This window comes from Caenorhabditis remanei, chromosome V (genome assembly GCF_010183535.1).
Source record: "Caenorhabditis remanei strain PX506 chromosome V, whole genome shotgun sequence".
In the NCBI taxonomy this organism is placed as follows: Eukaryota; Metazoa; Nematoda; class Chromadorea; order Rhabditida; family Rhabditidae; genus Caenorhabditis; species Caenorhabditis remanei.
This window is the reverse complement of record NC_071332.1, coordinates 332,489-359,716: the sequence shown is the minus strand read 5'-3', so window position 1 is coordinate 359,716 and position 27,228 is coordinate 332,489. Positions and strand designations below refer to the sequence as shown.

The 27,228-nt window shown below is 39.4% G+C and overlaps 8 protein-coding genes across 8 annotated transcripts; 4 read left to right on the top strand and 4 right to left on the bottom strand.

The window, feature by feature from the left end:
* Positions 1–689: 689 nt before the first annotated feature.
* On the bottom strand, positions 690–3,441 carry GCK72_016453 (uncharacterized protein; the record flags this gene model as incomplete). The annotated part of the gene is made up of 8 exons (XM_003101436.2): positions 690–892; positions 1,436–1,592; positions 1,647–1,973; positions 2,545–2,775; positions 2,841–3,008; positions 3,057–3,173; positions 3,223–3,314; positions 3,366–3,441. The coding sequence occupies 8 exons, from the start codon at positions 3,439–3,441 to the stop codon at positions 690–692; spliced, it is 1,371 nt and encodes a 456-aa protein (XP_003101484.2).
* A 532-nt stretch (positions 3,442–3,973) lies between these two features.
* On the bottom strand, positions 3,974–5,490 carry GCK72_016452 (uncharacterized protein; the record flags this gene model as incomplete). The annotated part of the gene is made up of 4 exons (XM_003101461.2): positions 3,974–4,191; positions 4,889–5,080; positions 5,143–5,326; positions 5,377–5,490. 4 exons carry the CDS (start codon positions 5,488–5,490, stop codon positions 3,974–3,976), a joined length of 708 nt encoding a protein of 235 aa, XP_003101509.1.
* Positions 5,491–9,487: 3,997 nt separating this feature from the next.
* Positions 9,488–10,291, top strand: GCK72_016451 (uncharacterized protein; the record flags this gene model as incomplete). Its single annotated transcript, XM_053731508.1, has 3 exons — positions 9,488–9,541; positions 9,611–10,079; positions 10,131–10,291. The coding sequence occupies 3 exons, from the start codon at positions 9,488–9,490 to the stop codon at positions 10,289–10,291; spliced, it is 684 nt and encodes a 227-aa protein (XP_053580421.1).
* A 1,359-nt stretch (positions 10,292–11,650) lies between these two features.
* GCK72_016450 (uncharacterized protein) lies at positions 11,651–14,006 on the top strand (the record flags this gene model as incomplete). Its single annotated transcript, XM_003101399.2, has 5 exons — positions 11,651–11,715; positions 11,792–11,987; positions 12,499–13,011; positions 13,066–13,246; positions 13,774–14,006. 5 exons carry the CDS (start codon positions 11,651–11,653, stop codon positions 14,004–14,006), a joined length of 1,188 nt encoding a protein of 395 aa, XP_003101447.2.
* Positions 14,007–14,683: 677 nt separating this feature from the next.
* GCK72_016449 (uncharacterized protein) lies at positions 14,684–15,407 on the top strand (the record flags this gene model as incomplete). Its single annotated transcript, XM_003101469.2, has 3 exons — positions 14,684–14,849; positions 15,056–15,183; positions 15,264–15,407. 3 exons carry the CDS (start codon positions 14,684–14,686, stop codon positions 15,405–15,407), a joined length of 438 nt encoding a protein of 145 aa, XP_003101517.1.
* A 439-nt stretch (positions 15,408–15,846) lies between these two features.
* GCK72_016448 (uncharacterized protein) lies at positions 15,847–17,570 on the top strand (the record flags this gene model as incomplete). Its single annotated transcript, XM_003101465.2, has 6 exons — positions 15,847–15,990; positions 16,049–16,282; positions 16,895–17,032; positions 17,084–17,272; positions 17,320–17,448; positions 17,493–17,570. The coding sequence occupies 6 exons, from the start codon at positions 15,847–15,849 to the stop codon at positions 17,568–17,570; spliced, it is 912 nt and encodes a 303-aa protein (XP_003101513.2).
* Positions 17,571–17,615: 45 nt separating this feature from the next.
* Positions 17,616–19,314, bottom strand: GCK72_016447 (uncharacterized protein; the record flags this gene model as incomplete). Its single annotated transcript, XM_053731507.1, has 6 exons — positions 17,616–17,828; positions 17,871–18,019; positions 18,144–18,238; positions 18,766–18,985; positions 19,060–19,217; positions 19,262–19,314. 6 exons carry the CDS (start codon positions 19,312–19,314, stop codon positions 17,616–17,618), a joined length of 888 nt encoding a protein of 295 aa, XP_053580420.1.
* Positions 19,315–19,670: 356 nt separating this feature from the next.
* GCK72_016446 (uncharacterized protein) lies at positions 19,671–26,375 on the bottom strand (the record flags this gene model as incomplete). Its single annotated transcript, XM_053731506.1, has 13 exons — positions 19,671–20,216; positions 20,260–20,395; positions 20,515–20,926; positions 21,137–21,617; positions 21,672–21,989; positions 22,084–22,303; positions 22,352–22,591; positions 22,640–22,779; positions 22,826–23,311; positions 24,251–24,315; positions 24,364–24,455; positions 24,499–24,975; positions 26,275–26,375. The coding sequence occupies 13 exons, from the start codon at positions 26,373–26,375 to the stop codon at positions 19,671–19,673; spliced, it is 3,714 nt and encodes a 1,237-aa protein (XP_053580419.1).
* Between the last annotated feature and the right edge of the window lie 853 nt (positions 26,376–27,228).

Genomic DNA, 27,228 nt, shown 5'->3' with positions numbered 1-27,228 from the left:
CTTCTGCGTCTCCTCGCTCAGAAGAGTATTTATTCAAGATATTCTCATTCTTACCTTCATTATTACCACTATAATCCTCTAATTGTCTCCTGATGACGTCAGTGGTGTGTGTCGACGTGGCTAAAAATGTGATATTGTGAGAATATATATTTGCTAATGGTAATAATAATACTAATCCAGTGAATGTTTGATCTGGTATACTAGAAGAGAGACGCAGAGAGATTCACAAAGCTTCTCTCGTCGATTTTGCCCTTTTCATGGCAACATCGACCCAGATTAAACGGTGAAAAAGGAAGGAAAATGGAAGGAAAATGTGATAAAGCCAAAGTCTTTGCGATTTTTCAACGCGCGTTCAACTCGAAACGGGAACATTTGAAGGGAAGGGGCAAAAATGAATTTTATGGAGTGGGAATTGTATAACAGATGATACGTTTTTGATAAGGCGTAGGGAAAGAGGAAAAGAAAACAAAAAAATCAACAAAAAATTGGTGTCATATACCGGCTCTGAACAACTCTAATGCGGGGGGGGGAGAGAAGACTACAAAAAAAGGAGAACCTACTAACCTAAATATAAAGTTTATTAATTAAATGAGCTAAATGAGAAGGCACGGAGAGAGTGAGCTGGGGGAAAAACGAAAGGAAAAGATCATCAGATGTGAAGAATGAATGGAAAAAAGAAAACGAAGAAATTAGGCGGAAGCGTGTCTTCTGAATCCAAACAGTCTTCCAGAGTATCGTTTGAGCATCGAACTCTCGTCGGGTTGTTGTTTCTTCTGCTCCTCTTGTTGAGACAAATAAACGGCTCGTCGACGGAACTCTTTTGCTGGATCGTCGTACTGAGAGTAGTATTGAAGCATTGGGCGAACGTCTTCAGCGTCGGACAAATGTATTGCTGCAAATTTGGGAGGTTTTCGATATTTTATGAGTGAAAATAGCGATTTCACTCTAATTTTTAATGTAAAACTTATCGAAAAATGTCAAAATTTATCACATTTAGCTGAAGTGAAGGTTTTTGGGTATTTTGCATACTTGTCACTCGAATTTTATGAAATTTTCTCGCGAAAAAGTCAAATTTTCGACTAGAATTAGAAGAAATTCAGAAAAATCATAAGAAATGTTCACATTTCCGATTAAAAATGAACAAATTTGAAAAATTGGTTCATTTTTGAAGCCAGGCCTCGAAAATATGGTATTTTGTAAGTAAAAATAGCAATTTCATCTTAATTTTTAGACCATTTTTCATCATTTTGATGTAAAAGTTATCGAAAAATGTCAAAAATTATTGTCGGAGCCTTCGAAAATAACTTTTTTCATCGATTTTTAGCGAAAATTTGAGACAAAAACAACAGTAATGAGACGAAAACAACATTTTTTAAGCATTTTTCGTGAGGAAATGCTGTTTTTCACCTAAATTTCACATTTTTCTACCACTCACTCTTTAAAAGTTCAGCCAAATCGACAAGACTAGTATCATCCATATTTCCTCTCCATTCCGGTACTCGGAGCATATTTTCTGGATTCAATTGTCCTGATTTCGCATCGAAATCGATGTAAATAACTTTCGATAAGTCGCGGTTCAGTTTCGAGAGGTCCTGAATTCAAATTTAATTTATATTTAACCGAAAAAACTCAATTTCTCTATTTACCTTAACATGATGTCCATTCATGTATTTCGTGCAATCTCTGAATAATTTATACATGATCCGTTGTTTTGGATCAAAACTGTCGACGACTGGCGCAGCAGTCATCATGGATTCAGATGAGTAGATGACGACTTCAAAGTTCGGATAACCGATGACATCGAGGAAGTAGTCGAGAGCCGGACGTTTCAAGAAGCGATATCCGGTTTTGTACGTCCATTCGGGGTGGACAAGAATGTTTTTGAGCTCGATGACGATTGTGTATTTCGGTTGGAGGTATGGAGCTGGGAGGGGGTCGGGGAGAAGTTGCTCACGAGCTGGCTCGACGACGTACTGGAAAAGAAAAATGTGAGAGATTATAACTATATTTTCTGGGATTTCAGAGAAAAACAAGCTCATGAATGAATACGAGAGAAATTGTGCGTCTCCGAAGACGTGTAACTTTTTCAGAATCTGTCGTAGAGCTTTGATCTTAGGCGCGTTGGAAAGAGCGTTAAAAGTTCTACAAAACGCGCGAAAGGTGCGCCAGGCTGCAGTTTGTATTCTCGGAGAAAAATGGAAAAATGAGAGAAAGTGCGCTCCACTGCTAAAAAACTAGGAAGGAGCGTAACTTTTTAGATTTTGTCGTAGAGCTTTGATTTTTAGTGCATTAAAAAGGAAATTGAAGTTTCTGCAAATCGCGCTAAAGGCGCGCCAGACTTTAAAAAATTCAGAGCAGATCTGAAATTTCCAGTAGATCAAAATACACCTGCTTTCCAAAATTCCGGAATTAGTAACTGGGAAAATGGCATATAGGGACAATCTGATAGCATTTTGAATTAAATAGCTCCGATTTTGGTAGAAATCTGACTTTTTCAACTTCTAGAACCCATTTTTAGTGTTTTCCCACCAATATTCCACTCACATCTCTCCACAACTTGAAACTATTGGCAATTCTATAAAATGGCGCCAAGAATGATCCACTGAACTCATCAGCAATCACATTTCCGGCCTCATCTCTCTGCGCTCTACCGTAATAGAAGCAGAATGAGATGAATCCAATAATAGATCCACCTAACACCACGTATCCACCGATACGAGTATTTCGTTCCATTCGCTTCCGACGTGCTTCGATTTCTTCTGGTGTGCTCGTGTGCTGAAATTAGAAAATTAAATCAAATTTATATTTTGAAAAAAAAGAAAGAAACAACTATGAATTACATCATTATTATCACCAGAGCTGCCAGAAGATGATGACGGTTTCGCCGCCGCTTCTTCTAGCTTATTCAGCGAATCTTTTAGTGAGTTTAGCTCGTCGATGGCGGTGGTTGGAGCAGGAACTGGTGAAGGGGTGCTCGCTTCTTTTGCAATCTCGACTTTTAGAGCTTTCTGGAAGGGAAAATTGATATTTTTTGACTTTTTAAACATCAAATTCACCTCCATAATTCTCTCTGCAATCGGTGGTTCCTTTACATCCTCTACAGCCGGTTTGTATGCAATAGCCTCAGGTGTCTCGTTAATCGGCACCTTTATACTAGCGAACACATTTCCGTGCTGAAAACTTGATTTATTCGGTGTTTTTATTGATTTTTATTTGGTTTACATTTATTGGAACAATTGGAGCAGCGAATCTGTTACGCCCATTGTCGGCATACGGGTTGGCGACGGCTGGTGGACCGAGTAGCGATTTAAAATCTGAAATTATAAATTTTTAGTCAAATGCTATGAAAAAACGAATATTCTCACCTGAACTAGAGAATCTGATGAATATTTTCGCTTGGTGTCGACTGAAGCACGTCTGACTCAACTTGCTCAGCGACATTTTTACCCTGTAACGATTTTGGGATTGATTAGAACTTTAAAACATTCGGAATGACGCAATTTCAACTAAAATTGTGTTAAAATATGGGTAATGGTCTAAAAAAAACGGCAAATCTTCAGATTTTTAAGTCAAAAATGTCGAAAAACACAGGTAAAATGCCGAAATACGTGAAAAACGATAAGTTTTCCGCTTTGAACGGAGTCGTACGATTTACGGTAAACAACACGCGCTCCCGTTAGAACGGAGTGTCGTTGCAAACGGAAAAATCATTTTCAGCCCAAAAACGAATTAATAAAGAAAAATCCACCGAATTTATTAGAATACAAATAAATTTTTTAATAAATCAATCATCTACGAGTCAGTTTTTGATATGCATGAATAATCGATTTGTAATCGAGTGAGAACGATTCGAAATCACAATAGATAAGGTTAGGAATAGTATAATAGGGAGGGAAGTGTATATTAACATGAAATGGAGCAATATATTCAATTAGAAGGGAACAGGGACTAATATTAACTTAATTATTAAAATTCACACAATATCGATTGACGTTTTGTTGGGTAATGGAGAAGCGTCGGAATGAATTGTGGAGTACTGGTTGGGTAGTGTTCCAGATTGACGACTGATGTGTGGGAAGGCGAACGACGGACGGGATTCGATGAGTTTCAGATGGATGGCGTAGAAATAGACAATGTCGTGAAGCAGTGCGCAGAAGAGGAGCAGTCCGAGCAGGTTCAACGAGATGTCCACTGGAAAAATAATGGAGTTTTGGGAGATGAGAGTGAAAAATTTGGTTGAAACATCATTCGTGAATTTTTGTTTAGACGATCAGGCAGTTTTACTTTAAAGCATTGACGCTAAATAAGTCCTCAAAACAAATGAAAATGCTGCGAACATCACAGAAAATCGCAGTTTTTTTAGTTTTTCTTTTTAAAAAATTGGGAAAAACATCTGAAATTCTTCGAAAACCACGAAATTTCGCCGTTTTTCCGGATTTTTTTCAAATCCATGAAAGAAAACTCAACATTTTTGAAGATTGCAAATAAAAATGGAAATTTTGAATAGAATTCTCAAACGTTTTTGAGAAAAAATCCGGAAAACAACAAAATTTCGTGGTTTTCGACGAATTTCCGATGATTTTTAGCAATTTTTGCAATAGCAAAATGGAAATTCTCTGTGTTTTTCAGACAATTTCCAGTTTTTTCAAAAATTTTGGAGTAAATTTAGCTTTTTTCAATCTGGAAATATGCTGAAAATCAGAAAAAATAGGTTTTTCAGGACGAATGTAAATCAAGCATCCGAACTTTGCGTTCTTGTCCGATGTCGTCCAAATTGTCTAACTTTGAAAAAGAGCTCAGAAGACGTTTTCTAGATGAACTTCAGATGTTTTCAAGTCCAATGTTTCCATCCGCACCGCCCGTGTCGTCTTCAACCATTAAAACTCACTAATCGTAATCTTCTCATCCACCAACTGCTTCACTTTCAACACAAACAGCACGAGTGTCCCATTCGTGGCCATCACCGACATAAAAATGTAGAGTGGCATGAAAAGACGACGGTAGAGGAAGACTCCAGAAGTCAAGATGGCGAGAAGAACGAGCCATTGCACGATGACGACGCGCGTCAGGAATGCTTCGTCTGAAATTGATATATAAATTACAAAGATAAATAGTTATTAGAAATTGAATAAAATAACTCACCGAAAACACTATTTCTCGTCGCTTTCGGCAAATAATTTCCATACTGAAACACGAAACACGTGGCGTAGTACAAGACTGTCAGAAGTGCGACGAGAATGTAGATGACCACTGTAAGAGGGGAGTGTTTGATCCATTCCAATTCGATACCGTCGACAGTGTTTCGTTCCATAAATACGGTCAGAGGCTGGAAAAAAATATTTTAATTTTCCTTTTTTAAAAATTTCTAAAACTCACTTTTTCCGAGTGAACAATCGATTTGCATGGTGGAATATAGAAATAACTGTGCTCCGCGTCGACTAATGAATATTTTTTGGAAGGGGCTGTGTGATTAGAGGAGGTAGAGGACATTTCTGTTTCGAAGAAGACGAATCGAAGATCGACTGAAAAGCGGAGAACGAGAATGGGGAAAATAATACTTCAACTCACATTTTTTGTTTCGCGCGCGCGCGCACTTTGCAGGTGTTGTTCATTTTAATGATGTGGGTCTGAAATGGAGTAATAAATTGAAGAATAATTTATGGCTAGTATTCACAGAGTATTTACTAAGAGCAAGAATTAGATAGTATCAAAAAGAAATTAAAATGACACTAATATATTTATTTACGAAAGAAAACATGAAAACGGCACCTGTTCAAGTTCAAATACAAAACAATAATATTTCATGAGTATTAAATAAAATTCAGGATAAACCAAAATTGTAATCGTTTAACAATTAGAACAATAATCAGATTTATTAGCAAGCTTTTTTCATTTTGAGCTTATACCTAACGTATGCAAGCTCGATATGCATGTTCATGTAACGACATGTCTGCAGACATTGAAAAGCAGTACATACTGTAAACAATAAGGCTACCAGAAAACTTTACTGGTTTAAGACGGGAATTGAAAACTTATGTGATGTACAATCGGAACAGCCTGTAAAATCAGAGAATTATCCAGTTTGAGTAAATGTCTATAAGTATATGTAAGTTTGATACATTCCTGAATACGCGTATATCATCGGAATATTATACCTGTATACTATTAGTACATTTTATGAAGTAAATGCAAGATTTGTGGTACATTTACTTGAATAATCATTATAATCTGTATCAAATTTAAATTACAGATTTTAAAAGCTAGAAAAAACTATGAAATGAGCTTTTCCTCCCGTGCCACACATAACATCATATAACCCATCCCCCTGTGTGAGTCCCCCAGTTTGTTCTAGAATCATATCCTACAGTTCTTCTCGAAGCTTTTCAATTCGTAATATGTTTTCTTTCCTTTTCATAAATTTTTCTGATTCGCTTTTCTTCTTTTTCTTCTTTCCTGCTCCAACTACCATAATCCCAAGTTTTACGATGAACTGACATCACGAATGTCATTACGACTATTAAGCCCACTCTTTAACTTTATGTTCTTTCTTTTTTTGAAATGTCAAATGACGTGATGTTGTTTACATGATTGGGCTCGTACACAGTAATTGTCAATAGTAGTTTATAGGATATCTCGATTTAAGTGATCTGGAAAGATCTGAGAAGATCTGAGAACCATCACAACGTCAACAAGGTTCCTTGTTTTCTTACTGTATAAAATAAGAGCTGGACCAAAAGATTCTGTACGAGAGCTTTCCTCGAAACGGGTCACACGGCAAAAGTACAAAGTCTATCAGATTCTGACTTCGCTATTTCAAACAACAACAAAAGTGTCTGATGGAAAACCGACGGACAAAGTGATATTATTGGAAAATTGTGTACCCAGTGAGTGACACAAGAATTAATAAAAGCTTTGGCTCATCTAGGAACATCTTATCGTTCCCTCATTGTATTTCACGGATTACAACAGAGGAATGTAGTGTATTCTGACTTTGAATAACAAAACCAGTTGTCTTTAGGGAGCTCTGAACGAAAATAATCACGAGGTAGTTTTGATACTTTCTCGGACATCAGAATTTCAAGAAAACAGCGACGTTGGAAATCTATAGCTGAAAATAAACGCAGGTCAGAGATGACGGCGATCCGCAATTCCAGCGGAAGTTTCATGTGATCATTCCAGGGGTACACCGGGAAGCTTTGATCATGAGGTACATCCATGGTGTTATGATAGGGCTCATCGATTCAGAAATTTCCTAAACTTTCAGAAGCCATTTCGATACCTAACGTTTCAAAACCAGACATTACTGAAACTGAGGCATCTTCTGTCAATCTTAGCATTCCCCTCTACTTCCCTTGTTGCTCCTAACCCTCTTGGCTCAATGATACTTCATGACGTGGCATATTTTTCAACAATCCCCGCCATCCATACAGAGCCAATTTTCCGGAAATTGCCAGAGAGTGCCCATCTGATTTATAGCCTTCGTTTTCCCCCATTTCTTCTTCTACTTCCTTCTATTTTTTCTTCCTTTCATTCTGCTTTTTCTCATTGCCTCCTTGGCAATATCCTTCCCCAATTGAGGGAATAACGAAGAAGTGTGGCGAAGAAGAAGAAAAAGAAGAGTGTATATTATGTGAGTATGCTCTCTGTGCCAACGTGGCGTAGAGATTTAGAGAAATACATACACATATATCTATGAGAGGAGTTCAATGCTCATAAAATTTTATAGGCAAGGTTTTTCTTATTGAGCACGAAAACGACGGCTCTCTTTACATACCATATTCGTTTAAGGTCAAATTCGGTCGTTTCTCTTTTTTCGATTTGGGGTTAACGACCCTCTCATTTTCTTTCTTTTCTTCTTCTTTTCGTTACGTTTTGAAATGGAGAGTATTCTAGTTTTATTGTTTTGAACTGACATCATTTGAGCAGGGGCGGCTTGAAACTGGTGAGACTATGAAGAGCTAGGAATCATATAAAATTTCAACTTCGAGAAATCTGGATTTCTGCAATCAGAAACTGCAAAACCTGAAGAAGTGTGTTTCCAGCGCGAGCGAATACTTGAAGGTTCTTGAAACAACACAAATCCACATTTTGATACTTTGTAGAAACTTGAAATTTCTACTTGTTTCATATAAAAAAAAGTGTACTACAGTTCATCACATCCTTGTAGAAAGCACAAGAACGTTTTGTCTGGCCTCTTTTTGAGATCTAGCTTGAACATTTCTGCACATGGTAAATATCTTCGAATAGACAATGTCTTTGTTGATATTATCTCCCTTTTACTACCATAGACTGCTTTCAAATTTTCTGTTAGATTCCTGAGCCAAACTTCCCTGACAAGGGAAGTCTTCGGAGACGCAACTTTCAAACAATCTATAAATTTGGTTATAGATATTTTCAACTACGAGAATTCCATTTCTGCAGTCAAAACCTGCTAAATGTCTATGAGAGCCAAGTTATGAGCTCTCAAACTTTTCATGCTGCATATACGTTACCGCGCGGTTCCATTTGTGTTCCCGAACGGTTTATCCGTGGTCGTACGTTGGAAAAATGTGAATATCTTGCGTATACTATTTGCCGATTTAGAACTTCATGTGAAAAAGCTTGACTATATGAAAAGTTTGAAAGCTCATAACTCGGCTCTCATGGACATTTAGTAGGTTTTGACTGCAGAAATGAACTTCTCGTAGTTGAAAGTACCTATAACCAAATTTATAGATCGTTTCCAAAAACTTCCATTGTGAGATGGCTCAACATTTCGTAAAAAATGAAAATAGAGGTTTACATCGGTTTATTACATTCAAAATCACTCCGAGCTGTTTTTAAAGTTCTTGTATACAAATCTCTTTATCCCACTACATATTTCCTGCTCCGAAACAATTTCGGTACCCCAAACCATTCCCCACTTCGTCCTTTCAGCTCCACCCATTCTCGAGAACACATCCAAAAAGTGGGCGGAGCCATGAGGAGCGCTCGGCTCACAGCTTCATTCTTCTGCCTGACGTTCGAGAGAGCTCTCGTTTCTTTCTTTTTCAGTGTTTGATTTGAACTTTTTTCTTTTTCTTTAAAGACTTTTTGAAAGGGTAGTTAGGAACTTGATTTGTTTAGTGAGATCTTATTGTTACCTTAAAAAGTCGTAGTCAGTGGGAGGACAGTAGAGGAATTCGTGTCTGCACATTCCTTTGAATGATTTTGTATCAATAAGTTGTCAACTAATAGAATGTAGGTCTACTCTAGAGCTTTACAGCACTATTAAAGCGATTCTATCATTTTCGACCGCGCTACGTCCTTAAAAACTTCGGGACTTCATTACATCCTCTGAGAAATCACTTTATTTTTAAACAGCCTTTCTAACCATGCATTTTATTATTCCTTAACTATAAGTATCTCAAGAGCCTAAACCGTTTTTTGACGGGCTCACGTGTTTTCTGTTTCTTTTTCAACGTTCCTCCCTTCTCAACTCCCCCTACAATTATCCCATTTCCAGGTGATGCCATCAATCCAATTCAAAAATTCTGCTTCCGCCAAGGAGGACGCTGCGAAGGTACACATTTTCTTGTCTCCCCTTGATTGCAGGGTGTTCTTGTGAGCCTCACATCCTATTTCCTTTCAGGCTGCTCCGATTGAGGCCTTCACTCCGGTTCCCACTGCACCGGCTCCAACTCCGATTTCCACTCCTGCGCCGGCTCCAACTCCAGAGCCATTTGTTCTTCCACAATTGCGCAAGAACAAGTACAACATCCAAATCGAGTGGGTCCGTCACTCACGTCTCGCGTGCACCGTCTATCTCTTCATCGGTATCATGTTGACCGCCTACTACTCTGCCGCCTTCCTCACCCAATATGGAACTTTCGACCGTATCGTTGACATCAAGCCGGTGCCAATCCTCTCGGAGTCCATTTTGACTCGTGTCGTCATGGCGGAATGGCTCCTTCTCGCCGCTGTCTTGCTCCTTGGAATGGGAGTCTTCCGCCGCATTTTTATGCCTCTCTACATCTATCTCGCTGTCATGGCCACCAACGGGACCCTCATTCTGTTCGTGGTGAAATTCAAGCAATTCACCGAGGGAAAGATCCCCCATGGTAACATCTTGAAAATTCTCGAATGCATATTTTTAAACATTTTTTTTGCAGATGACCTCTCACTCAACCTCGTCGGCATTCTCCTCGTCACCGCCACCGCTCACAACCTCGTCTATCTCTACGCGATGCATCTTCATCTCAGCACCCACCACTACTACCGCATCAGACGTGTCCCTGCCCCAGCTGCTCAGGAGAAGAATGACCTTCCATAAATTATGTCCTTTTTTCTTGTCTTCCAACGCTTCTGCTTCTTAATTTGCTCTTTTTCTAATAGGGAAATGACTGCTGACTTGACTCCGAGTAAAAATCTCTGTAAATAATGCTCTCTCCGTCTCTCTGAATCTCTCACTCGCTCGCTCCTTGTCCTATAATGGATATATGTCAATGTCTCAAAACCAATTGGTTTTTTCTTTCCCTCTCACCCTCTGCTTTTGTAGTACGCTTTGCTTTCCGGAATAAATTTTTGAAAATAAATTTTCAACAGGAAGTGAGAAGCGCATTGGGCGCGGAGTCTCATGACAAAAATGTTAAAGTATGTTTTACAGTGTCACCAAATAATATTTGCTAAATTCAAATGAAAACTGGAAAATATTGAAAAAATGCAGATTGACCATGTCGTCGACCTGTAGGTACTCTGGGTACTGTAATCCTCCCAGTTTGGAAATGATGGGTTTTGAAATGGCGGGTTTTAAAACTGTCCCCTGCAGAATTCAACCTTGTCTTGGAATTCTAAACATTTCAATTTCAATTTCAATTCCAAAACCTAACACTCATTTACTTTATTCCCAAACGCTCACCAAAACAAAAACCAAATTAATTCCTCCTCTCCTCTCACTTAATCAGTTTTATTACAACCTACTCTCAATCTTTCATAAACTACACGAAAATCTCAGTTGTTATGAATGCGGAAACCCTCTTCCCCCCACCAACATGTTCCCTTCTCGTCGCAATCACTTTCTCCTCCCCCCTCTCAAACACGGCAAGAAATTTATTTTATTTTAGAATCAAAACCAGATCAACGACTTCATATGTAGCTAAAGTTGCAGCGATGAGGATAAGGAAGCAAAAAAAAAGAAGAAGAAGCAGTGAAAAAACTAAATTGCGTAAGAATGTTGCCAACAGATGGTATCTTTCCGAATGGTCACCACCTCCTCGAATGACCGGTACCCCCTCGTCATGAAGACGTCCTCTTCACGAATTCATTCGGAACCTAATGCTATACCTTTATTCTCGATGACTGGTTGGCTAACTAGCCCCTCTTCGCCATCTCGAAGTGTTTTATCTTGACTTCGGAGTGAAAAAATAATGTCTTTGTTTCATTTCTTCACTTTTCCTCTCTCCTCTCTAAACTTTGTAACTTTACAACTGCACAGGACACACACGACACTCTCAAAAATTATCACAACGGGGGAGGCTTAACCCGATGGACTGTAATCTAGGTGGGAGGAGAGGAAAGGGGAGAAAGAGGAAGTATCATCATCATCATTTATTTTTGCTTCTTCGATCTACCTTTGACTTTTCTTTTGCCAACTTTTTTATATTTTCAAAATCATTGTTCTCTTTTCCAGGTCATGATCTTCTTACCCATTATTTTGACCTCCCTGCTGGTAAGCCTTACAAATGGATGTTTCTGTCCGTGAGTGGTTTTTCTTTTCATTACACTTTTAATCCGATTTCTCCTATACTCTAATATTTCTTTTCCTTTGTTTCAGACCTGTAATCAGCTCATCGTGTGGATGTGGAGGTGGTGGATATAGTTCTTATTCTGGGGGTGGTTATGGTGGAGGCTATGGAGGAGGCTATGGTGGAGGAGGGTACAGTCAAGGAGCCCCTCAACCTGGTTATGCTACATTCTTCAGAGATTTGACACCGTTTAGACAACCATATTATCAGCAACAGGCTCCGCAAGTAAGTTAATCGTTTTTGTTTGGAGAGTACAGCCACTGTTTTACAGAAATTAAGACAGTATTTACATGATCTGTACGTTGTATACATGATTGAAAAGCTCACGCCATGAGGTACTCAAATCTGCTTTTAGTATTTTTCTACCTTTAAAATAAATCAAGATACAACACTTTTAGCAAATTTGCAAGGTTCAAAGTGTCGTATCACGGTTCACTCAAATGTTAGCCAAACTTCAAAACATATTCATTCCTCAAGCTTTCTAGATATACTAACTTATCAGAGTTCCAACGTTCACGTAGACCAATTCACAGTCAACTGTATATACATTCTTGCACTGTGTGTTAGTTCCTCCTCTTCAGAACCGCTGGTGTTTTACAACGCAAGAGATTAGACACCAAGACGTTCTTCTTTCTCTCAGCTGATTTTTTTCTACCTACACTCTAATAATTTGATACTGATTGAAATGCAATCTAACAACCGCCAACAAATAAAAACTAATGTTCAATTATTCCAGTACTACCCACAAGGGCCATCCCAATCCCTTCCTCCAATGTACCAACTTCCAAATCCTCGATACATTCAACCACAAGCCCCATCTCGTCCACAATACGTTGCCGCTCGACCAGCTCCTCGACCAGCTCCATACCATCCAACACTTGTTCAAGAAAAACAAGTATACATTCAACCTGCTGCTCCAGTCGCCCCACTTGCAGAGACTCGTAAAGTGACGCTTCATGATAACGGATATGGGAAGGAAGTGGAAATCACCACCACTTATGCTCCAGTAGTAACGGAGGCTCCAGTTATTGAGGAGACCACTGCCGCCGCTGTCGATGAAGTACCTGACTTCGATGAGACACCGGTTAAGAAGGGAGACAAGGAAGAGTTCTATTACGTGTACTATGATGACAAGGGTAACAAAGTTGGCGACTCGAGATCTGGAACCACTTTTGCACCGGAGAATGTGATAGTTGAGGAGGAGACTACAGTGATGCCGGCTCCAGCTTCAGTTCATGTGGAGGTTACGGTAAGATTTATCTCTACATAAATCAGAGACGTGATAGTAAATTAGAGATTGCAGACCGAACGAGTCGAAGCCAACGAGAACTACGACGATATTGTGGAGGAGACACATGTTCCTGAAAGAACTTCCCTTGGGCCAAGTTACACACCAGAAGCTGTAACAAGTACAACGGTCGTGTTTGTGGAGTCAAAAGCTGGAGCATCAACTGTGGCGCCATCTGCTGGGGAGAATGCGGAAGGTAAATGTCGAAAATGCTTAAAGCCTACTGTTGTGTCTGGAAATTGAGTCAGGGGATTAAAAGTTTAAGGACGTGACCTATATCATTAGAAATCTGAGAAAACGCTGATTCCAAATATATATTCAGTTTTTGCCCTCGAAGTCTATTATCCAAGAAAAACAAGGTCAAAGTTCTGAAAAATGACAAATTATTACCTTTTTTGTTTTTTTTGCAACTTTCCCCTCTTCAACAGATAATGATTCTCTAATTTTCCGAACTTTCACTTAGATTTTCTCGAATACCGGATCTGAAGGGCAAAAACTAAATATGTTTTTGGAATCAGTGTTTTTCCAGTTTTCCAATTATATAGGTCACGTTCCCTAGCCAGTCATCTCGCAACAATGACACTTTGAGCTATCGAAGTTTTCTGCTCTTGGTTAGTTGTTATGTGTCCCGGAATCTAAAAACTGTGAATTTCGCATTCCAGACTACTAATGAAAAACTCAATTATACCTTTGTTAAACTTCACATATACTGTAATTTTTCAGTAATCTACGAAGACGAGACCGTCGAATACGAAGACGACGGTCACCACGAGACATCCGTTGCGTCCACCAAGAAACCCCAATACGGAGAATTCAAACGTACCGTCCAAGACAATCAAATCCTTGTCGACGCCGCCGACTCCACCGGAGAAAGTTACCGTAGCCGGAACGCCGTAAACGGAGTCCGTATTGTGAAACGATTCAGGCACGATGAGAGAAAGATTCATTCGAATTAAACAACAATAATACCTTCTCACTGTTTTCCCAACTCAATTCCTCCATTTCAGGTTCATTGTCATATTTGTACATTTTTGTGATCGACACATATAATAAACTTTCTCACGGAATTACTTTACTCGGTCTATTGAGCATGTACTGCTTCAACGGTTTTCGGTTCCCCTACTGCCTGTGTTATGTCATCTGACGAAGCTACACAGCTGACATTTCATATGTTTATATCACTCATTGTTTCCTCGTTCTTTTGTCTACTTCATGATGTCACAATTTTCTGATTAAAAGTCTGAAATTTTTCTGTTTCTGCTGAAGAAAACACATCACGAGGGAAGGACGTTCATTAATTAAAAAGCAAAACTCCACTCGTGTTATGAGCAGTTTTTTGGTCTCTTCTACATTATTATTTCCTTTTTGACTGGAAATATGTCAAACTTGTCTTCTGTCTCTTGCCCTTCGACCTTTGAGTAAATTCTGAGTACTTGAATTGAGTCACCGAGCAAAAAAAAACAGTAGAAATGTGAGTCAGTGCCCCCCTGATGTTTGTACTCTTTCTCACTGTTTTGGCATTGGTTTCTCACTTTCTATTTACAGTTGAGTTGAAAAGGTAAATAACAGCAGGTGTGATATAAAAAGTGTTGGGTGATTGAGCGTGTCTGACAATTCATTTCGAAAAAATCAAATGAAACTTCTTATTGTTGCTTTCACTTTTCTCTTGGTTTTGATTCCAACAAATGGAATATTGAATTGGATTGGAAATGACCAATATGTGACGGTGACTGGCAGATTGATTTGTGATGGACAACCGGCGTCCGATGTTCTTGTCAAGTTGTATGAGGATGGAACTAGTAAGTTGGGGATGCGAAATATGGTCATCGTAGAAGGCCAAAACTAGAGCTTCATTTTTATAGTTGACAACTTTTTTGTAGCTTTTCTCGGTTTCGAGATAAGCACATTTTTCTGGAAGAGGGCACAGAGAAGTCAGACCCTCTCGTTTCTCTGCGCTCTCTTTCTCGCTACTGGTCAAACCACCAAACATTCCCTTATTTTCCAGTTTACGACACAAAACTAGACTCTGCACGTACCTTCCCGGATGGAACATTCCGGGTCTCTGGTCACTATACCAAGATTTTCGCGATGGACCCGAAAATCAATATCTATCACAGTTGTAATCATTATGGGGTGAGTAAAAGTTGTGAGATATATACGTTTTGGAAAAAAACTCAAAACTGTACAAAGGGTTGTACTCAATATTTTTCCAGCTATGCGACAAAAAGCTCCGAATCGATATCCCTCAATACGCCATCACAAACGGCGACTACTACAGTGAATACGAGAATTATGACATCGGAACATTGAACTTAGCCGATCAATTCAGTGGAGAGACCACTGATTGTATTCATTAATAACCTTACTGATCTCGTTAGTCTAATGAAGCATGTACTTTGTGGCATTTGGAAATTGAAGTTCATTTTTTAAATAATCTATAACAAAGCTACTAAATAGCTTCGTTTCAATAGAGAAGTCAATAGAAGTTTCTCGACAAACCCAAAAAGAGAAAAAAAGAAGCGACTAGGGGATTCTATAGTGAGGAAGTGTTATTTAATACGATAACAACAATGAAGATTATGATAATAGTCTGTGATATTATACAATTTCTAGACTCTACAAAAACAGCCCTCTTTTCATAACACAGGTGTGATATACAGTGCGAATGCGTCAGAACATTTGACACCACTAATTGGCTCATCACCCTTTGGGATTGTCTGGTCAGAAGTTCTAGCCCGTCAAAGCTGTCTTCCTCTTTCTTCACGCCTCATTCATTGTCGTCGTCGCCTTCTCAGAATGCTAACCGTCCAATTTCTTATTACCACCGCCTACGGTGCTGCATCTTTCTACCTTTACACCCTTATAGTCTATATGATGATTAGGAGATGGAACGAGTATAACACTACATTTTTCAAAATATTCATTATAGAGTATTGTTTTGTAAGTTTGGCATTTCTATGAAACCTAAGAAAACATTTGCATCTTTTTTATGTTTCAGAACCTGATTACATTTGTCAACTCGTTCATAACCTTACGTGCGCCTCAAAATACTTGCAAGGAATGTGTATTTGCATTCCTTTTTGATAGAAGTTCTAATCCAACCGTGGATAACACCCCGTTGCAATACTTCTTCACTCTTCATTATGCTATGGCATACATACAGTATTCTATGACATTTCTGATGGCACTGAATCGATTGTCAATGGTTGTTTTGGTGAATAGTTATGAGAAGGTAAGGAAAGTCAAGATTTTGGTAAAACTCTGGGTAGCAAAGTTGAAATATTGGGTTTAAAAAAAGTGTTCCATAATGTCTGAAGTTGTCTTATTTTTTTAAAATTCTTCAAGTATTTTGTAGACGAAATCCGGAGCTTTGTTTTTATAGTTGACAACTTTTCTATAGATCTGCAGGATTTTGAGATATGCACCTTTGAAGTTGAGATATTCGAGTTTCTTTTCTTTACTCAATTTTAACAGTTTTGTGCTTCGTGCAGATCAAATTTAAGTTCACATTTTTGTATTTAGTTGACATCTTTATAAGTTGACCCGTTCCCAACGGAGAATTGGTCTAGACAATATATGTTCAAAATTGTGGGAAGCCGCCAGATTTTGACGAGCAGTAGCTGTCTTGGGATGCAATCTACTCAACTAGAGATTTTTTTAAAGAGAGGGAGAGAGGAAAAGCACAGAGAAGCTAGTGTGTCTATCTTCTCTGCTCCCTCACAAAAAATGACGCTACTGTTAAGTTTCATATCTCAAAACCTAGAAGAGCTATCAAAAACTGTTAACTACAAAAATGGAGCTCTGTGACAAACCTTCTCTGTACTCTCTTCAACATTTTTTGCAGTACTGGAAGCCCGCTCTCCCCTTCTTCATAGCCGTCATCGTGATTTACCCATTCTATATGACGTGGCCTATAGCTTCAAACAACGCCTACTATCTCTACACACCACCAATGGGAGCATACGCCACGAAGTCTGTTGTGGTATGTGTGAATCTGAAAAAAAGTTCAGAAGTATCAACATTTAACATTCAGGACGTCACCGACATACTCAACAACTTAATATATTTCATGTTGGGAATAACTATTCTGACTGCCGTGGCCAATGTTCTCGCAGTAATCCGCCTCGGCTGCCTCCCATCTCGTATTAGCGGCGCCGAGAGAAACTTATTTACAGTTTCCTTTGTTTCCGCTATAATTCAACTTCTTGCTCTGGGGGATACGGTAACAGCACTCCCTCTAACTGTTGACAACTACTGTTTTATTTCCAGTTAATTCTCCGTTTCGGTGTGTCTGACGCAATGTCTGTCGGCACGCAGACCGCCAAAGTGCTAATGCCATTCGTCAGCGATTTATTGACCTTGAATCATCCTTGGACGCTAATGTACTTTAGTACAAAGGTCGGTTTTTGACTTTTTTGATCTAATGAAAACTTAATTTATAGGTTCGATTGTCAATGGCAAACGACCATTTTCCAAGTCTTCGGAAACGAATCTCCAACATTCCAAGTTCGGTTTATTAGTCTTTTGTTGCAAAATAAAAATAATGAAGCTTCGGGTATTTCTGTTCATGTAATCATCAAAATCTTGTGAACAATATAATATTGAACAAAAAATTGCCCGTCTGCTGCATTCTTAGACGAAATAGTTATATTATCGCCATACGAGTGAGTACTCCATCCCAGAATCTGGTTGATCGGTTTGACACTGTACCCACCGCCTCCTTTTGTATGATAAGTGTCCACGGAGACAGAGGAGTCGTTAGAGACGAAGCCGATCATCTGAAAATTAAGAATTCCAGGATAATATTTTTTTTAACCTACATTTGCACCCGTGATGCTTTCACTATCACCTGTAGTGGATGAATCCGCCGTGGCCAAGTCTATGGTCACTTTGCCATCGGGATAGTCGTAAGGTTTCATATAAAGCCCTGTGGTGGTGGGGAAGCTGGTGGAGGTGCCGTTGATGTCGCCTGTAATGCACGAAGATTGGTCTCACGTGGAAGAGCTGGATTCAAAAAATGTTTAACAAAGTTGGCCACTACGCCACTAGCCAATGTGCCTAACCCGAAAAAAATATGAAAAGGCAAAACTAACGATAACTTGGATTAATTGAGAATTGAAGTCCTTTGTACACTTTCATGTAGAAAATTGGGAGACTTAGTGAGAATCCCTCGACGTAGGAGAAGAATCTGAATAATGTGCAATTTTCAAATGTTCGGAACGATGATCGGCGCAGGGGCAGATTTTAAGACTTGGTCTTTATATTTGTAATGAAAAACTTTTTGAGAGCTCAGTTGGAACTTGAGTTACAAGTCTTCCAAAGCGAACAGGCGAAGGTAGAGTCTCTGTTTGTCTAAAATTGCCATTATCTGCATACGAACACTTGCCGAGGGTGTTAAAGATGCATCTTGTTTATTCGGAATTTGATGGAATGGTCTCGTAAATGAAAAAGATCAAACGTCGTATTTTAAGCATTGCCTGTCTGAAAAGAACTGCAAACAACGTTTTCCCCTTCGAGAACATTTCTGACAAATTAGATGCGCCTCTAACACCACCTGGCAAGTGTTCGCGATCTTGAAGTCAATTAATGAAACTATTAAACTGCCATTTCTCATTCAATCGGAACATATTTGAGTATGCCGAATTGAATGAACTTCCAGTAGTGACCGTTTTGATCTCAATTTGATCTTTACTCATAACACAAAATACGACTCACTTCATTCCATCTGTTGTTGACACGGGATTCGCGAATATTTGTGAATAAGACAGTGGCCTTCCATTCTTTGGCACTCCCGGATATATTTTCACTGACGAGTTCTCATGTTGAACCCAGTTAATTATAGTACTCGACTGTGGCGGCGTCATAGAAACATTCGAGTTCAAAAACACCACCGTCGAGTTTTCCGGCATGGTTTCGTCGAAAACAACTGTTTGATCTTGATCCACATCGTACACGAAGAAGCTGTTGTCTGAAATCTTTTAATTAGTATAAATTGATTAAGGTAATTACCATTCATTTGCCTTCTAGTAGTGATATACAAAAATCCAGTCAGGAATCTCATATCAACATCTGAGAGATTTGAAATAATAGAAGCGGATTTCATAACTCGATATGGTTGTAAAAATCCAGAGTTTGGATTCATTTTTCTCATTTTTAATTGGTAAAGTCTGGAAATTAGTGTTTGAATATGTTTTTAGTGGAATACACTCACGATATCATCTGATTACAAGAACTATTCACAAATATCTGGGATAGTCTGCTCATTGAATCCGACGATGCGGAGATATACAAAGAAAACGGACCGCCTACATCAATTTCAGTAGTGGTTTCCCCTTTGAAGGTTTTAAGATCAATTAGTTTTTGAGTATCAGCCACACATATAAATAGTGAGAATAACAACCATTTGACTTTGATCATTGTTTGAATAGAGGACTAAAATCAAAAAGTAGGAATATGTATCTCAATAAAAAATACCAAAGGATTAAAAAGATGACGCAAAATCCAGCCGCTGTATTATACAACATCATAATGAACTTTTGAATTTTTATTCTATTGGAGGAAAATTTTTATCAATGACAGTACTTTTTCAGCTTGAAGCAACATAATAACATAGATTACAATTATTCATGATGATTTTCATCCAATCGACTAATGGTTCCACTGATCGAATCCAGCTCGACAAGATCACCAGTTTTGAAGTGATGAGTTGCATTGGTGACAGCAATCAGACTCGGCAGCCCGTATTCTCTTGCCACCACTGCTCCATGACTCAACAATCCTCCAATCTCTGTGACGATTCCACTAATGATCGGGAAGAATGGAGACCAACAGATATCAGTGTACTTGGTAATCAGAACTTCTCCTGGCTTTGTCTCCTTCGCTTCTTCCAGTGTCTTCGCAACTCGGGCTCTTGCTCTAACCTTCCCCTCGCATACTGTAGTACCACGAAGGACTAGACCAACACTTGCATCAGTTTCGGCAATCTCTACATTAATCGGATTCATGTATCCATGAGCGACTAGTGGGAATTGAAGACCCTCAAACTTTGAAGCAATCTTGTTTCTTCTAATGGCTCTGGAGACTAGTTTGGCGCTCCGAGTCTCATTCAGTTCTCTGAGTTCATCCATGGAGAAGTGCATCCAAAGTTTTGGATCTGGGAGGTAGCCCTTGAATCTTGGAATTAGAAGTAGTCATTAAATCAGTGGTTACCTTTTCATAGAGCCGTTTGCCAACCATTCTGCAAGTTTTTCGGACGGAATTGGTAGTAGAGACAAGGTGATTTTTAGCAGTCTCTCGGAAGGCGACGCCTCGATGTGTTTGACCGATAAAGTATTTCAGGAAGCGTCTAGAATAAGGTGTTGTTTAAAGGATTTGTAGATCACAAACGTCAGAAGATCAGTCGATGTTCAAAAATTCAGACCATTTGGACACCATTACGCCTCACCTAGCTTCAGACGTGCTTACCTCCTCATCCCTGTCGGCTTACACTTCAAATTGTCAATTATATCATCTTCGTTCTCGATTCTCTTATCCGAAGTTTCCGGACAAGCCAACATACTCTTAATTGTGTGAACCAATAAATCCGTATCCTCCTCCCATGTGGCAGCATCCAAATACAACTCTTTCGGTCCTCGATGTCCATGTAAATCCAAAAATCTTCTGAGTTCCTCTGTACTTTTTCTTCCATTTTTAAGAGTTTTCAATGATTCCTCGGCTCCCTCGGCGGCACAGAATTCCGTTTCAAGACCATCGTCTCGGATAGTTTTAGCCAGTTTTTTCAGAGAATTCGGGACGTCTGCGCTGACAACATCACCACGGGAGTTGTTGGAGAAGACGTTGGCGAAGTCGGAAATGTTCTCGTTGGAGAGAGGTCCGGCTGAAAATTGAGCTAGTTATAGCTTTACCTTTTATTTCTTTGGCGGTGGTGAGCCACCTACACAGATTTGACCAAGACGTTATGGGGGCTGGTCATGCTCTAACCCTATTAAGTTTCGTAATACGGCAAAAATGAATTACTTGCTCAACTCGATTTAAAAAACGTGTGTAGATCGAACACCATGGGGATTACCGATGTGAGCCAACTTACTATCACTTCCTCTAATCAGCATCCCACACAAAACATATGTAAACGAGGAGAACATTGACAAATCCGTGTGACATCTGATTGCATCACACCACAACTTCTCCATCTCTTCGTATCTCTTGAACACTTCTTCGACCGGCATATCATCCTTCGGAATCAATCTCTTCGCTTCTTCATCCAACTTTGCAATTTTTTCTTTTACGCTATTCGACGTGAAGTATATCAATTTAATCATGTGATACATTCGTTTCAACGGGAAGAATGGAGAGACTCTTCCGTATTGATGAGCGGCTTGTCGGAACATTTCATCACTGAAGAGTGTCTCACCGGCAATCACAATGTCAGTGATTCTGTCCTTTTCAACCATTTCCCAAATTCTGAGCACAACTTCTCCTAAATTGAAGAATATCTTCCGGTGAGCCACCGAGAACCCGATTGTAGTATGAGCAGGGACCACGTCGTTGATCTCTTGCATTGTCATGCACTGGAAACATTTTCAAATTCAGGAGCTGAGCAATCTCTAAAGAGTAAACCTCACCGAAATAACTTTATCAAACATCCCTGTCAAATTATGAGCTTCCATAGCATTCACAGGTGCTGGAAGCACTTCTCCAACATTTGCATTCGTCAGCATTTCCTTGTCATGAATACTCGGAGAGTTGTACTCAGTGTATATCTCGAATGGGGTCTCCTTGTCTAATCCAGTAACATCTCGACTTTGCACTATGTTCACTTGATTTCCACGCACCACAAATTCAACATCTTGTGGTTTTCCGAAAATTCGTTCCAAGTATTCGCCAACTTTGGTGAGTTTTTCGATTTGATAGTCGTGGAGGCAGCAGATCTCTCCTGTTTTCTGGAAAGTGTCTTTCAGAATAGACTGGAATAGGTGGACTACGAGAAATTCTCTAGGTGTCACATTTTTCAAGGTGGATGTATCTGAAACTCACATTAACAACAATCTCCTTGCTAAACCGATTCACATGAATCTCATCTGGAGTCGTCACGCCACTAACAATCTGTTCTCCACTGCCAGTCAACGCATTTATCACGATTTCTCCTCTATCTAACTTCACTGGATTGGCCGTGAACATCACTCCAGCCACACCATTTCTATTCATCTCTTGGATCACAACAGCCATCGATGGGTTCAATTGTTGACCGTAGTTTCTGAATAGCTTAACGTATCGGATGGGGAAGTTTTGTGCAATTGCTCACTTTCGATAATTCAAAACCTCGCGTCTGAAATTTGATGCCCAACATAATTTCAACTTGTCACTGATCTCATGACTAAAAACATCCAGATAGCTCTCAAGTTGCCCGGCAGAAGAAAGATCAGCTCCATCCTCGCCAACCGCCGAGGACCGTACTGCATAATACTCAGAGAACGGTAGCCACTCTCTGATTTGTTCCTGGAGATCGTGGGAGACTTCGCTTTGGATTAAGAGCTCTTCGATTCTGAAAATATTATCAGTAGGGCAAACTTTCTCCTGGCTAGAATATTACCGTTTTCCAACAGCTTCATAGTAATCGACAGTCTGATCATTCTGATCAAGGCACTTGATTTCTTCAGCTACATTCGGATTTCTTCGGACATGTTCATTGAACGCCGCTGTTGTTACAACGATTCCTGGTGGCACATGAAACTGAAACAATCCTCCTATTATAACGGCACTCCCCGGGATTACTCACATCACTAGTGATCGCCTGAAGTCTTGCCAGATTCGCTCCTTTTCCACCTGTCAACATTTTATCCTGACATGCTCGATGACCGAACGGAACCACTTGCTTCAATCTCTCTGAATCTGTCGCATGATACTCTGGAAAGTTATCCAAACTCTTTACTGGAGACTTATGAAGTGCCTCTCTGACTCGAACAACAAATCCAACTCCGGTATAAATAGCCGAGTTGACTTTGATAGCAGTCACATCGACCACTTTGCTATCTTCACGGAGAAACGTGAAATGAGATAGTTTGTGTCCTTTTCTCAATTGAAGAGGCAAAAAGTGTCCAGAAGAATAGTTGAATTGAACCGGTAGCATGTTATCCGACTCGAGGGAATGCGCACTTTTGAGAGTTACAGCACGGACGCTGTGGTCGGCACGGAATGAGATGGCATGGGTAACGGACTTCAAGCTGTTGAGGGAGTGGACTCGGTGGGATATGGCGTTTCCGTCCTGAAAAATACGTCATGTTTTTGAAATTCGCGGTCTCCCTTTTTTGAGTCACACTGCAGTAAGTCTCGTTTGAGTTCTGGTTTGTCTTGTTTGACTAGGGAAGGACCGTGGAGTTATGAGGCGTGACCTATATAATTCGAAAGCAGTAACACCGCTGATTTCAAATATAAATTCAATTCTCGCCCCCAAGGCCTGGTATCCGAGAAAAACAAGATCAAAGTTTGGACCACTGCCAAGTCATTACCGGCGTTTGAAACATGCTTTTCAAACTTTAACCTCGTTTTTCTCAAATACCAGGCATCGAGGACAACAACTGAATATATATTTGGAATCAGCATTTTCTCAGGTTTCCAATGATATAGGTCATGTTCCATATCTCCACACTGACTCGGTGATCTTACCTACTGAGCCTCTACTGGGCCTAGTCTCACTCTCATCTGGGTTTCGTCGGAGTCTCATCTCGTTTTAGTAAGCCTCGCCTGCATCTCGATAATTGAAGACGACGAGAAACCTTACGAGACTGGAAGTCTATACGAAACTGAACTAAAACGAGACGCAAACGAGACGAGACTCACAACGGAATCTTTCAAGTTGGAGTCCATGTCATCAAAATCGAACCGTAGAGATTGGAAGAGCGTCTTTCAATACCTACATCACCGTTTTCAAAATATGCTTAAAAACCCTCTGACACAGTGATTTTTTTTAACGTTAAATATCAAAATTAGCAGATTTTCAAGCCAAAAACGTAAAGAAAATAATAAAACCGAGAAAATGACAAAATTAAGCCTAAGCCTTGGCATTTAACGTACAAGTTCACTGGGTCAGAGGTCTCTTAAGCATATTTTGAAAACGGTTTTGTAGGTGTAGAAAGAAGCACTTCCAATCTCTACGGTACTTAAAAGGTTCCTTTTTCCGACCGAAATTTTTCCACTGACTTACACTCAAATATGTATGAAACTGTGTAGAAATTGTCTCCAATTCCAGTGGATTTCTATGACGTAATCCTGAAAAACTTCAGACCATGACCATTGTTCCTATTGGATATAACCTACCTCTGTACCTATGTTCTACGACTTCTCCATTCCCAACTTTGATCTCCGCATGGTACTCTCCCATTTGGTGAAGAACTTTTCCCATTCGATATCTAAAAAACGAGTTTAAGACAATAGCGCTCTAATGATACTCACTTCTCGATCTCCTTCAAATTGTTCAACACATCAATCGGTTTCTCACTGTAAATATCAGTGAAAACCTTTAATGGGGAGTTTGAGTAGAAGAATCTTGCATTCGTAACACATCTCCACCATCCAGACAAAATCAAAAAATGGGAATTACCATCTGAATCACTCAAATATCCACGGAAATTGATTCTCCATTTACGGAATGGATTTCTGAGTTCGAGAAGCAATGGACCACAAGTTATCGTGCGATTCTCTGTGAAGTAGGCGTCGAATGATCCCGAGTAGAGAGTTCCTTTCTCATAGATTCTGATATGAGAAGTGTGAATTCCGTTAGTTGTGATTATTTGAATGTAAATGAAACTGTCATTTTCGCCAGATCCACTGATTGTGATTATTTCCTCATTCTTGATATGTTCGAGTTCCCATTCCTCTTTATCTGGATTCAGAATCTCTCGGATTTTGGCAGTTGGAGCAGTGAACTTTCTAAAGTTAACGCAATTACTTGCAAATGTTTTGTTTCTATCATATTCTCTCTAAAGTCGGGTATCTGATCCGTAAAGTAGGACTGAAGTCATAATTTTTATTGCAGATTCCGATACTCCAGAAACTTCTTAGAAACGTTGATTATAGACGAATATGCTAAAAATCGTTCTCCTGTCTCAAAATGAGCATAGGTGAAAACGTTTTTTTTCCGAGCGGCCGTGTAGTCCTCTCGGACAACATTTTTTCAGTCCTCCTTTAAGGTGACCCATGGAGAATAGCCCTCCTATCTCCTCAACTAACAATGCTACTAAAAAGTTGTCAATGTGAAAAACTTAGTTGATTATTTTTGTACTTGACAACTTTTTTGTACGAGCACTCCCTAGCAAGTTACATATCGAAAAGGTAATTTCTCTCTCAAATCGACTAATTTCAGTGCAAAATAGTGGGATCATCTCAAAATGACCATAACTCTCTAGCAAGTGATCCATAAAAAATTACTGTGCGGGACATATCGGTATACCAGATCACCCTCTCAAAAATGAACATTTTCAACTGAAAAATGCCAATGTTGTTAGAATTATGGCTGTTACTGTAAGAATCATTATATCTCCAGAGCTAACAGAGCTATCAAAAAGATGTCAACTACGCAAATATGCCGGAACAAATTCTCTACAACTTTGCTGTTTGCAACTTTTTTGTGCACACTTTCCCAAGAAAGTTACATTCTTATACCGTAAAACTAGTAATAGAGGCGCGGTACCTGTTCGCAGCGGTATATCTCGGTTCCCAAAGGAAATATCAAAATACTGCGAACTTGCAAAATGTAGCTTAATATTCATAGAACATTTCTTCAGTTGAAAAAATATTTATATCTTTAAAGAGAGCCGAGATAGGATGCTCCAAACTTTTGTTAGCGGATGAGCTTCTATTACAGCTTTAACCGCATTTTTAGATTTTATAATCTCTAGTGGAATGTTCAACTCCCGATTGAAACTTCTGGAAAAACTGTCAACTACAAAATGTAGCTCTAGATCTGCCTAATTCCATGACTCTATTCCTAAACCGTGGTCCGACCTTTCCTTATCAAAATACTAGTACACTTCCAAAGTGTGGTCTCTGCCTGTCAATTTCTGCTTTTTAACAAATTGATAAGGTATCAGCAATTTCGAAAGAAAAGTACTTTGTCCGGAAGGAGAACGTAAACAAAACATTTAGTTCCCCCTCTTAACCCCCATATAAGTGAATGTGATTGTTTTGGTCTCTTCCAAATTGGAAGTTCCAATTACTCCAGTAACTCACCTGACCGGACGCTTCCATTTCAGACATGCATATGCCAATGGGTAGAGGACGTATTTGCAAAGTGGTGCAGAGACGAACAGCAAGAATAATAGTATTAGCATGAATGGTGCTGAAAACTACTTTTGGAAAAGTTTTTGAAGTTTTCGGGTGGGGAAGTGCGAGGCGAGGCGTACGGTACGCCACAAACAGGTTTGATTTTTTTCCGTGTCGCGTTGCGTGTGCGTCGCGGTTTCTATTGACTTCGCCTCAAAGGCACGACAGTAAACGTAAAAATCCTTGGCCCTCAGGCTTTTTTGGCGCCGTGCCAAATGTTGTGTGAAGGACTTTTCTCCTCTAGTTAACTTCTGTGTAATCGCGCCCAACAGCAATTGCAGTTAGACAGTGTGAGAAATCAAGAGACGCAGAGAGACATAAAAGATTCTCGTTGGAGCGCACTTTAAACATTCAGTGTCGTATTCATTTGAACAATCGCGCTCTACCGAAACTATGGTGAGAACTGAAGAGACGCAAACGACGCAGATATTACAGTAGAGCGCACTTCCCGTGCCTTACTGAATCTAAACACATAATTCGCATTAGAGCGCGTTTCCCACATTCTCCTCTGACTAGTTTTAACTGAAGACTGAACATGCACAATGTAAATATTTTACTTAAAAGTTTTAGTTAAAAGTTAAAACGCATATTGCTGAAAATGCTGAAAAATCAAAAAATCTCTCGTTTTTGGTGATTTTTTTGCGATTTTTATCAATATTTACCGTGAAAATCACTTAAAAATGTGAAAAACTGACTTTAAAACTAAAAAACTAATCAATTTTCAAGTTCCAAACCATATGAACCTGAAAAATGAAAATGTGCCGGCACAAACTCCTTCCCTGATAACAACTTTCTCGATGGGAGAGGAGGAGTTATCAGGAAACCGAATCAATAATTTTTACCTTCAGTTAATGATGATAA